The 12,194-nt window shown below is 37.4% G+C and overlaps 1 protein-coding gene across 43 annotated transcripts in view; it reads left to right on the forward strand.

Moving 5' to 3' along the window:
* The window catches only part of PBRM1 (polybromo 1), a 112,560-nt gene that overhangs the window by 686 nt on the left and 99,680 nt on the right, over nucleotides 1-12,194 (forward strand). For 27 of the 43 annotated variants that reach the window (XR_008297119.1, XM_027038906.2, XM_053219243.1 and 24 more), the window contains exons 2-4: nucleotides 2,227-2,352; nucleotides 4,003-4,155; nucleotides 6,330-6,427. Coding sequence is in view for 42 of the 43 variants with exons in the window: in XM_027038906.2 (XP_026894707.1) it covers nucleotides 2,305-2,352; nucleotides 4,003-4,155; nucleotides 6,330-6,427 (299 nt within the window). In the remaining variant the exon portion in view is untranslated. Of the gene's footprint in view, nucleotides 1-1,820; nucleotides 1,961-2,226; nucleotides 2,353-4,002; nucleotides 4,156-6,329; nucleotides 6,428-12,194 lie in introns of all 43 variants that reach the window. The other 16 variants (XM_053219232.1, XM_027038929.2, XM_053219250.1 and 13 more) reach the window with 9 other exon arrangements.

Here is a 12,194-nt window from a genome sequence, read left to right on the forward strand (position 1 = left end):
CTGGTTTTTAATTGTCCACCTCTTAAAATATTTTACTGTAAGAGAAAAGTAGTTTTGTTGTGATAGGGCAGGTTTGGTGATTTAATGAAGAAAGATTGGCAAAATGTAGAAGAAATACTGAAAAATGACAAATACATGGTATTATAAACAGATGCAGAAATTATTGCTATAGTTAGAGAAACATGTTGGAATAAAACATTCTTATCAACTTATTTTCCAAAGAACTAGGACTCCTCAAAAATGATTTTGAGGTGATTTTTTCCCCCATTAAGAGTAGTATGGTTTTGCTTTATTACTTGCTAACGTATTGTAGTATTTTAAGATTCAAAGGAAGATTAGAAAGTATCTTTTGAAGAAATACTTCCAATTAAAACTAACAAATATGTGTGTGGATAAGTGGAAGGGCCTTGATTGTTTTCTTTGATTTGGGGGTCTACAAAATACCTCAAATACTAATATTCTGTCCCAAACTCCAAGATTAGTAAATTGTGGTATATGTGTATATGATAGGCTATTATCAAGCCATCAAACATTACGTGGAAGAATGTTGACTCGGAAGAATCCCAAGTTAAAACACAAGTTGCAAAATAATACATATGGTTTAACACTTTTGTTTAAAAAGGTAAATAAAGCATAGAATAAATACAGAAAACTGTGAATGCCAGTGTTAAGGATGGTTTTTTTCTAGAAAGGATTGTAAGGTTTTTTTTCCCCCTTTGAATCCTGTTTTCCAAGATTTTTATTTTAATCATGCATTACGATACTGAGTATCATGAGAAATAAAGGAGAGTACTAAAAGTTTATAAACTGTCAGAATACACCATATGGTTATAATGAGTAAATATTTTCCCAGTTGCACATTATAAAGTTATTCTTTAGTGTCCACTGTAATTTATTGGTTGTCAGACTTTTGGACATGTGACTGTAATCAGTGCCATTTTAAAATTTCTAACCGGGCTTCATGATGTCTTTCCTCTTTATGGGAAAAGAATTGCTGGAGGGATGCTCACAATCTTTTTAAATTGCAGAAACTTTTCTAAATGTCCCACTTATGTATACTTTTAACACATTTATTAAAAAGATGAATTGATCTTTCACGCTATGCCAAATACTATTTTATAAGCCAGTGCTACAAAGATGAATAAAATGTTCTTCCTGTTCCCAGGGAGCATGTAATCGTACAGTTGAAACTTCTTTGTTGTGCTTTGAAGTTTCAAAGTGATTTCATGTACATTTCACAGTCCCAATAATCTAAAGGAGATATGTACACCTGACTGCTCTCATTTTTAGAAGTGAAGAACCAGATCTGAGAGGTTGTGACTTAAGCAACATCAAACAGATAATTTAAGGTGGCGGATCTGAAACTCACATTGTAGTCTTCTGAGTTCAAGTCCTGTTACCTCTCCCACCTGCCAAGTCACATTGCCTCTCTTGCCAACTTCCAAACTACATTTAAAAATGTGTCCGTTGAATAAGAAAATAATTGAAAATTACCCTTAAGTTGCATCTTTTTCTTGTTTTACCAGAAAAAGTGAATGGTTTAAGGAGTTTTGGATATTGTGTGGTCTAAACTGGTATACACACCAATGATTTACTTTTTTTTGGTCATTTGCTTTTCACTGGATTATTTATGAAGATAATTTTGATCTGCCAAAATGATTGAAGGTTTTGTTTTTAATCTTTCTAAACTTGTGTGTGGTGTCTTTCCAATGCTGATAGGACTTTTGGAAAGAAATGTCTTTCTCTGAATTTTTTTTTTTTTTAGGGGGGGAGGAGTTTTCCAGACTCTGCTCACATGGGCCATTCTTGGTTTGTTCCAGCTTGCCAACACTTGGGGTCACATGTGAGCCTTCCACATGTGTTCACTCTCCATTCCAGCTCTGTGATTGAACTCTGCTCTTATTGACTAGGGGGCATTTGGGCAGGCATGCTTCATTCCTGGAATTGACAGTCATTCCATGTGAGTAAAGTGGAATCTCAGTGAGCCTTCTTTAAGTATATGAAAAGCATTTGGTTTTAAAATGGAAAGAAATGTCAGGTACTGTTAGTGCCTGAGCCTTTGCAGCAGTTTGGCTCAAGAGAACTGATATGCCTATGTTTTCCAGTTCTCTTATCTTTCTTTAGCAGTTCTACTTGAATGTTTTCTATCTATTCGTACTCATTTTTATTCCTTCTGACCTTTTTTTTTTTTATTTCCCCTTTCTCTGCTTTGTTCTTCTCTTTCAGTTTTGAATATATTAACACTGAATCAGCACTTCTAAAGCCCTGCCTTCTCCCACTGGCTTCACTTGGCCTTCAGACATAATGAGGAGACTGGCTTTTCGAGGCGCTGGTTGTGCTCTGGTAAAGCTGGTAAATTACTGATCATCTACACCTTTTCTCTTTTCTGTCCTTCCCTGCCTTTTGCCTTCCACTTTTCTTGAATTTTGTTATCCTTTCCGTAAAGAGTCCCTCCTTGTTTTCATCAAATTCACTTGTGTCCTTGTCATAGCTTGTTTAATTAGGTTTGGTCCTTAGTTTCTTCATCTTAATGAATTGAGGCCAGTTGATCAGCCTATTATAAATAAAAGAAAATCAACAAAACTTGGCTGTCCTTGGCATAAGCCCTTTGAACCTTTTAGCCACTTGTAGCCAATTGCAAACTAATATACCTCGTAACAAACCAAAGCCTAGAGGAGGGAATATCGTCATGGTAGGCTGTTTTTAAATACCATGTGGACTGTATTTCAGAGGAAGACGTAGGGGACTCCTCTTGCTTCTTAGTTGGTAATCAGAATTTTTTTTTTTTTTGGTTGGTTTTGCCCCTCCTTTCTGTTCCCTGAAGATGCCCAATTTTTTCTCCATACCTACTGGCAACCCATTCTTTCAGCTGATTGTGTCTTAGTTTACTGAAGTTGAATGTTGATGAGTGAAACTGGGATCAGGTTTTTCTTTTAGCTTTAGAGAAAGATCTTTGAAATCATAGTATACTATCTCATACTATTGTTAAATTGTTCAAGCATTATAGAACCTTCTCAGGCATATACCTTTTCCCTGTAGCTGTAGCAGATCATTTTAACGGTTGCATTTTTTGTGTTACCATCAAATGTGTACATTAGTAAAGTCGTGTTAATATTAGTTACTAGACAGCCTACCTAAACCCAAGAGCAAATATTTATGTGCTTCTGAAAGGCCAAGTAGGACCTAAAAGTTCACTTCTGAGGTACTGTTGCAAATTATCTGTTGAAACTTAAAGCTATGATTTCAAGATTCATGAGCATAGAATACCTCATATGACTGACTGAAAAGGAGATCAGTCTGATTGACAGAAAAGTTTCAAAGCAGTTTTACTTTGACATAGGTGTGGTAAGTCACATTAAGTGTTTTCCAGGAATATGTGTTGTGGCCTTCTTTAATGAGTGGAGAAAATTCATTTTCAGTGCATTATTCTTAGAGTTCATCTAAAATGCTAGAAGATTCATTGTCCTCTGCCCTCTACACTGCCACTGCTCATTTTCCTCAAGCACTGATTTCTATTTTTTCCATATCATGGCCCACCTGGAAAATGATCATAATTGTAAGACACACTGGGGAAAACAGATGAAGCTGCTGACTCCAGAGGTGATTGCCTTGGGGTTTCTGTCCCCATGACCTGCCTGGCTGCCTCAGGGGCTTGAGGGATCAGTACCTCCACACTGCACTACATGCAGGTTTTTAAAATCCAGTGATGAGTAAATTTGAAGCCAGACGTGATTGGGTCATTCAAAATTGGTGATACATAAATGGATCTACTTTTGTTGAATTTGTCCTATCTGAATTGAAAGTGTAGCATTCTGGTAAGTGAAGGGGCTAAAGCCAACAAGATCCAGAATTTCCCCTGAAAAAACTTGACAGTTAAGTTTCTTTACAAGAGTTAAAATATCCTCCTAAGTGAACCCGAATCTTGGTAGCAGGTGGCTAGCTGAGGGCTTGGTGGCAGTGTCTAAATTTAAGTATAAGAACATGGCTGATTATTTCTTATAGAAGAAGTTGGATTCCATGGGTTCCAAGAGAAGACGAGCTACCTCCCCTTCTAGTAGTGTCAGCGGGGACTTTGATGACGGGCACCATTCTGTATCCACACCAGGCCCAAGCAGGAAAAGGAGGAGACTTTCCAATCTTCCGACTGTAGATCCTGTGAGTAACTGGCACCACAGCTTCTGCCTGCTTTTCCTGCTCTTCCTTTAAGGATAAGCAGTTAAGATCCAGGCCTCACCACTTCTTTCTCCTCTGGCTAGATATTCCTAATCTCTTTCCTAATGTAGCTAACAATCTTAACAGTAATAGTGTAATTCAGTGTTAAGAAATAATGGTGGGTGGGTGTGGGTGGGTAAAATAGGTTATCCTATTTAAGGGGATTAAGAGGTATAAACTTCCAGTTACAGAATAAAAAAAGTCACAGAGATGAAAAGCACAGCACAGAGAATACAGTCAGCAGTGTTGTAATAACATTATGTGGTGACAGATAGTAACTACACTTACTGTAATGAGCAGTGAATAATGCGTAGGTTTATTGAATCATTGTACATATGATATTGTATGTCAGGTATAATTCAATAATGCACTTAAAAAATTAGTATTCAGGAGCTCTCAAGAAAAGTAATTTCTCTGAATACATTTAGAATGGGAAATTTGCATAAAGTGATTCCTGTTTTGATGAAAACATGTTTTTCTAAGAGTGTAATCTGCTGAAGCACTTACCTTAATTCTAATTAAAAGTAACCAAATGGGTTAGCAATTCAACAGGCCAGAGAATGGCAGACAATGAAATAGAAATATGTACAAATTTGTTTTGTAATTTTATTGAGATGTAATTGACAGACAGCACCATGTACGTTCAGGGTGTACAGTATAATGATTTGACATATATTTTGTGAAATGATTGCCACAGTTAGTTTAACGTCTATCGTATCATATAGATGACCAAAAAAATGGTTTTTTTCCTTGTGATGAGAACTGTTAGGATCTACTCTTGTGGCAACTTTAAAATATACAGTATAGGAGTATTAACTATAGTTACCGTGTTGTACTTTATATTCCTAGTACTTATTTATAATAACCAGAAGTTTGTACCTTTTGACAAAAAATTTTAAAATGTTGGTATTTGCATTATACGTTCATTCAAATAACTTTGTGCTTGTCATGTGCTAGGCACTCACTATTCTGATGGTTGGGATATAGCCATGTGTAGGACAAGCCAGTTTTCACATGGAGCTTAGATTCTAGTGCAGCAGAAGGAGAATGTAAACAGATGAACAAATAGATAATAAAGTACCCCCAACTAATATTAAGTGTTAAGAAGAAGAGTTAGGCTGATTTGGGCTTCTTGGGTCCAAACCTTGAGGCATTTCTTTGCGATTGGAAGGCACTGGCCCCACAGAATACTGGGGAAGGGTGTTCCAGGGAGGAGGGACCCAATGCAGAAGAACTAGGTCAGGAATGGGTTTGTTGTGTTGTGATTACAGAACAATAGTCAAGAGGGAGAAGGAGACTGGCAGAGTCTGCCCAGCCACAGTATGTAGTTACCTTACCTACTCTGTGGTCATTATTACGAATTTAGATTTTATTCTCTGATTAGTAAGAAGCCCCTCTTTTGGATGATTTTAAGCAAGAAAGTGATATAAACTGATTTAGCTTAAAAGAATAATCACCAATAGCATAAATCTGATGAAAGATACCAAAATGTTTAATAAGTTATTTTATTTTTAAAAATGTTTATTTATTTTGAGAGAGAGAGAGCGGGGGAGAGGCAGAGAGAAAGAGAGAGTGAGAGAGAGAATCCCAAGCAGGTTCCATGCTCAGTGTGGAGCCCAATACGGGGCTCAGTCCCACCACTGTGGGATCATGACCTGAGCCGACATCAAGAGTTGGACGCTCAACCGACTGAGCCACCCAGGCACCCCATGAAGTTAAATTATTAAAAATTTTTTAAATGTTTTTTTTTTTTTTAATTTTTGAGAGGGGGGAGAAGGGCAGAGAGACAGGGATAGAGGATCTGAAGCAGGTTCTGGGATGATAGCAGTGAGCCTGATGTGGGGCTTGAACTTACGAACTGTAAGATCATGACCTGAGCTGAAGTTGGATGCTCAACTGACTGAACCACCCAGGTGCCAAAGTTAAATTATTTTAAATAAGGAGATACTGTCATGTCAGCACATTTCAGACCTGGGATCCTATGTGGGAACTTGGGGATTTGTCCATTTTCTCTGCTTGCCTTTTAGGGGTCTCTTTTTATTAAGGATAGTCCTTATACCTACACTGGCTCTGTTTTCACATTTCTGGTGATTTTTTTCATCTTTTCATATGTGTAGATTGCTGTGTGCCATGAACTCTACAACACCATTCGAGACTATAAGGATGAGCAGGGCAGGCTGCTCTGTGAGCTCTTCATTAGGGCACCAAAGCGAAGGTGAGTTGGAAGGTGAATGGGAGGGATTTGGTCCTGGGTCCATGTTTATGGTGTTTGGTAGTTGAGTTTTTTTAGAAGGAATGGCTTAAATGATAACTGGAGTCCCCATTTTAGTTTTAGTTGTCAAGATGCAGTGAAGCATATTTAAAAAGAAATTTATTGTAAAATACACAGCGTAAAATGTATGCATTTTACATTTTTAAGTGGACAGCAGCAGTTCATTGAGTGTTTTTTATTCACATGGGTGTACAACAGATCTACAAAACTTTTTCATAATGCAAAATTCAAACTCTGTACCCATTAGAGAACTCCCAATGCCTCTCCTCCTGCCCCCAGCCCCTGACAGCCACCATTACACTTTGTTTTTCTAAATTTAACTATGTTAGGGATTTTATGTAAGTGGAATCATACAATATTTGTTTTTTGTGACTGGCTTTTTTAACTTAGTATAATGTTTTTAATGGTCATCCATGTTGTAGCATGTGATAGGATTTTCTTCTTTTTAAAGGCAGAATAATACTCCATTGTATGGATATACTGTCTTTTGTTTGTCCATTTATCCATTGATAAACACTTGGGTTGCTTTCACCTCTTGGCTATTGTGAATAATGCTGCAGTGAACATGGGTGTGTAAATACCTCTGATGCTGCTTTCAGTTCTTTTGGATATATACCCAGAAGTGGCATCTCTGGATCTTATAGTAATTCTATTTTTAATTTTTTGAGCAACTACCATACTGTTTTCCACATCACTGTACCATTTTACATTCCCACTAACGATGTACAAAGGTTCCAATTTCTCCATATCCTTGCTACACTTGTAGTTTTGTAGTAAGTTTTGAAATCAAAAGTATGAGTCATTGTGATGGTTAATTCTATGTGTCAGCTTGGCTGGGCTAAGGCATGGCCACATAGCTGGGGAAGCATTTCTGAGTGCGTCTATAGGGATGTCTCTGGAAGAGGTTAGCATCTGAATAGGTAGAGTAAAGAAGATGGCCTTAACCTGCGCAGTTGGGTATCATCCAATGCCCTGAGGCCTTGAATAGAACAAAAGGGGGAAGGAAGGATGAATTAGTGCTCTCTGAGCTGAGACATCCATCTCCTCCTGCCTTTAGATCTCAGAGCTCCTGGTTCTTGGGCCTTCAGACTCATACTGAATTATACATACCACTGACTTTTCTGGTTCTCTGACTGGCAGATGGCAGATCCTGGGCTTCTTGGCCTCTATGATCTCATGAGCCAATTCCTATAACATACGTGTGTGTGTGTGTGTGTGTGTGTGTATGTATCTCCTGTTGGTTTTGTTTCTCTGAAAAACCCTAATACAGTCTTCCAACTTTGTTCTTCCTTTTCAGGATAGTTTTGGCTGTTTGGGGCTCCTTGAGATACCATGTGAATTTCAGGATGGATTTTTCTGTTTCTGTAAAAAATGCTGTGGGGATTTTGATAGGCATTGCGTTGAATTTGTAGATAGCTTTGGGTGTATTGGTATTTTAACAGTACTTAAGTTTACTAATCCATGAACATGGGATATCTTTCCATTTATTTATGTCTTTAATTTCTTACAGAAATGTGTAGCTTTCAGTGTACAAGTTTTTCAACTTGTTGGTTAGGTTTATTCATAAGTTTTTTTGTTTTGTTTTTTGTTTTGATGGTATTAAAGTTGAATTGTTTTCCTAATTTCCTTTTTTGGATTGTTCAGTCTTAGTGTATAGAAATGCAATGGATTTTTGCATGTGGTAATTTTGTATAATGAAACTGCAAATTCACTTATTCTTTTTTTTTTTAATTTTTAAGTTTTTTGCATGTGAGATCATGTTACCTGTGAACAGAGATAATTTTACTTCTTCTTCTTCAATTAGGAGGGCTTTTCTTTTTGTTGCCTAATTGTTTTGGTTAGGACTTCCAGTAATGTGCTGAAAAGAAGTGGTGAGAGCAAACATCCTTGTTTTTTTTCAACTTAGAGGAAAAGCTTTCAGTCTTTCATGATTTTGAGTATGATGGCAGTTGTGTGCTTTTCATATATGGCCTTAATTATGTTGAGGTACTTTCCATCTATACCTAATTTGTTGAGAGTTTTTATCATGAATTTTGTCAGATTCTTTTTTTGCATCAATTGAGATGATCATGAGGTTATTTTCCTTCATTTGTTACTGTGATGAGTTACTTTTATCAATTTTCGTAGGTTGAATCATCCTTGAATTCCAGGAATAAATCCCACTTGTTTATGGTGTATTATCCTTTTAATATGCTGCTAACTTCATTTTGCTAGTATTTTGTTGAGGAATTTTTATCAGTGTTCATAAGGGACATTGGTCTATACTTTCCTTATAGTGTCTGCTGGCTTTGGTATGAGGGTATTGCTGGCCTCACAAAATAAGTAAATTTTTTCTCCAATTTTTTGGGAAAAGTTTGAGAAGGATTAATGTTCTTTAAATGTTTGGTAGAATTCACCAATAAAGCCATTAGGTCCAGGACTTTTCTGGGAGTTTTTTGGTTTTTTTTTTTAATTAAAATTTTAAATTCCAGTATAGTTAGCATACAGTGTAATATTAGTTTCAGGTGTGCGATATAGTGGTTAAACAGTTCTGTACATTACTCAGTGTTCATCACGATAAGTGTACTCTTTAATCCCCATCACCTAGTATTCCCACCCCCAGCCACACACCTCCATTCTGGTAACCTTCAGTTCTTCAGTTTGTTACGAGTCTCTTTCTTGGTTTGCCTCTTTTTTTCCTTTGCTTGTTTTACCTCTTGAATTCCACATATGAATGAAATCATGTGGTATTTGTCTTTCTCTAACTTAATTTGACTTAGCATTATAGTCTCCTGCTCTATCCGCGTTGTTACAAGAGGCAAGATTTCTTTCTTATGGCTGAATAATATTCCATTGTACATATATACCATGTCTTCTTTATCCATTCATCTATCAGTGGACACTTGGGTTACTTCCATATTTGGCTATTATAAAATAATGCTGCAGTAAACGTAGAAGTGTATGTATCCCATTGAATTATCGTTTTTGTATTTTTTGGGTAAATACCCAGTGGTTTTGCCGGAAGATTTTTGGTTACTGGTTCAATTTTCATAATAGTTACAGGTCTATTCAGGTTTTCTGTTTCTTCATATCCAGTCTTGGTAGGTTTTATGTTCCTAGGAATTTATCCCTTTCTTCTAAGTTATCCATTTTATTGGCATACAGTTATTCATAGTATTCTTTTATAATCCTTTTTATTTCTGTGGCATTGGTTTTAATGGCATTTCTGATTTTTTTTAAGTCTTCTCTTTTTCTTAGTTCATCTGGATAAGGGTTTGTCCATTATATTGATCCTTTCAAAAAACTGACTCTTAGCTTTAATTGATTTTTATGTTTTTCTATTTTTTGTTTTCTTTTATCTCTATATATCATTTCCTTCCTCCTGCTGGTTTGGGGCTTATGTTCTTTCTCTAGTTCTTGAGAGTGAAGCATATTTTTAAAATTTATTTATAGCATTTAAAGTAACATTAAAGTTATAGCTGTTATCATTAAAAGAAGTAAATTTTTCAAAGTATACAGAGAGCGCACGGTCATTGTTTTCATCTTGCTTTTTTGCTTTGTCCCCATACTCTTGGGCTTGACTTCTGTAGTCCAGTGAAACAAAAAAAAAAATTGCTGGCCTAGTATGCACATTGCACACACCTCCCTTTAGAAGCTATGTTCTCCCTGACTAGAACTTCCTTCTTCTCTTGCTGTCAAGATAACATCACTATTCCCTTCTAACTCCGGAAGTTGAAGTTATTTGTTCTGAAAACATACAGAAGTGTGGTAGACAGAATGATGGTCCCCAGATATGTCCATGTTTCAATCCCTAGAACCTATAAATATGTTAGATTACATGCTAGAAAGAAATTAAATTGTTAACCAACTGACTCTGACTTGGAGAGATTATCCTGGATTATCTAGATGGGTTCAGTGTAATCACAAGAGTCCTTAAACAGAGAGGAGGGAGACAGAAGAGTCAGAGTCAGAGAGAGATTTGAAGATGCTACACTCCTGACTTTTGAAGATGGAGGAAGAGGGCTACAAGCCAATGAATTCAGGCAACCTCTAGAAGCTAGAAAAGGTGAGGAAATGGATTCTTCCCTAGAACCTCCAGGAGGAACACCAACATCTTGATTTTTAGCCCTGCAAGACCCTTTTTGGACTTCTGTAAAATAATAAATTTGTGTTTTTGTTTTTTTTTTTTTAATTTTTCTTTTCCAACGTTTTTATTTATTTTGGGGACAGAGAGAGACAGAGCATGAACGGGGGAGGGGCAGAGAGAGAGGGAGACCCAGAATCGGAAACAGGCTCCAGGCTCCGAGCCATCAGCCCAGAGCCTGACGCGGGGCTCGAACTCACGGACCGTGAGATCGTGACCTGGCTGAAGTCGGACGCCCAACCGACTGCGCCACCCAGGCGCCCCAAATTTGTGTTGTTTTAAGCCATTAAGTTTGTAGTAGCTTTTTACAGCAGCTCTAGGAAACTAGTACATTGAGTTAACTAAAGATTTAGGTTCATTCGTGGTTGTTAATGCCAAAGTGGGTAACCAGCAAGCTGAAGTTGAAGGCAAACTTTTCACCTCAGAGAGCAGAGCCATTAAGAACACAGCACAACATCCTGAATTAAAGAATGTAAATTAGTCATGGTTAAAAAAGAAGGGTTCTTTTTAAAATGAGGTAACTCTCCAGATTTCATTTGGTTTATCATAGTCATCTTTTAAAAGTTACTTAGTTAGCATATAATAAAAGCCCATATTTATTTCGTACTATATATTAGATATATTACCAAGTACTTTCTTCATATTGTTCAAACTTGTAAAATATTATTATCATGGTTTATAGGTGAGAACTTGACGAGTTCTCAGAACTACTAAAAGATAACCAGGGTACAGACTCCAGTCTTTCTGATTCTAGAGCCAGTGCTCTTAACCAGTATGTTGTATAGAGGAACAGCATCGTACTGGAGCACACAAGCCCCTCATTGAAAAGGACTGCCCATCTGCTGCCTTCCACCCCCAGCAGGTTAGTGAGTCCTGAGGGGTGGAGGATACAGACTTTAGGTGCTAGAGCACTGTCTTCTAGCTTCCCAAGATGTGGCACCCTGTGAGCACTGATTGCCTTCCCCCAGTGCTGTACCAGAGGACAGCTCTACCTTCTTTGGAATGGGTATGTTTTCTTAAGAGTTTGTGGGGAGCAGTAATGCTCAGAGCTACACAATTGTGAATCTCTTTTTGAGACTTTGTTTTGATTAGTATATTAAGCTACTTGTGCTAAGATACCCAAATTAACAATGGCCCGAAACAAGAAAAACTGCTTTTTCTCATATAAAAGTTCTGTAAAGTTCTTAGGGTCTAGGAACCGTCTTTCTTTTGCTGTCGTTGGGGTATCGCTCTTAGCTGTATAGCCTGAGATGGCTCACCAGCACAGCTGTCTTTCAGCCCATAGGAAAAAGAAAGTCTGTTAAGGGTATCGTACACCTTGGCTCTTGTATTGGTCAGAACTTGGGTGCAGCAAGGCTGGGGAATATGCTCTTTAGTACCCACACAGCAGCTCAGAGTGCTGCCATCCTGAGGATAAGGGAAAATGAATTTGGGGATAGCCAGTAGGCTCCGCCTGTCAAGACTGGTATTTTTCACTTTTCTGGTTAAAAATGTCACTTATGGTTTGACTGTTCTGCTGCCATATCATAGCAGGGTGCCCTCGCCTATTGTTGAAAGAGAAAAGCTGCTATGCAAGAACATGTATGT

The sequence above is a fragment of the Acinonyx jubatus genome, chromosome A2, assembly GCF_027475565.1.
Source record: "Acinonyx jubatus isolate Ajub_Pintada_27869175 chromosome A2, VMU_Ajub_asm_v1.0, whole genome shotgun sequence".
Lineage (NCBI taxonomy): Eukaryota > Metazoa > Chordata > Mammalia > Carnivora > Felidae > Acinonyx > Acinonyx jubatus.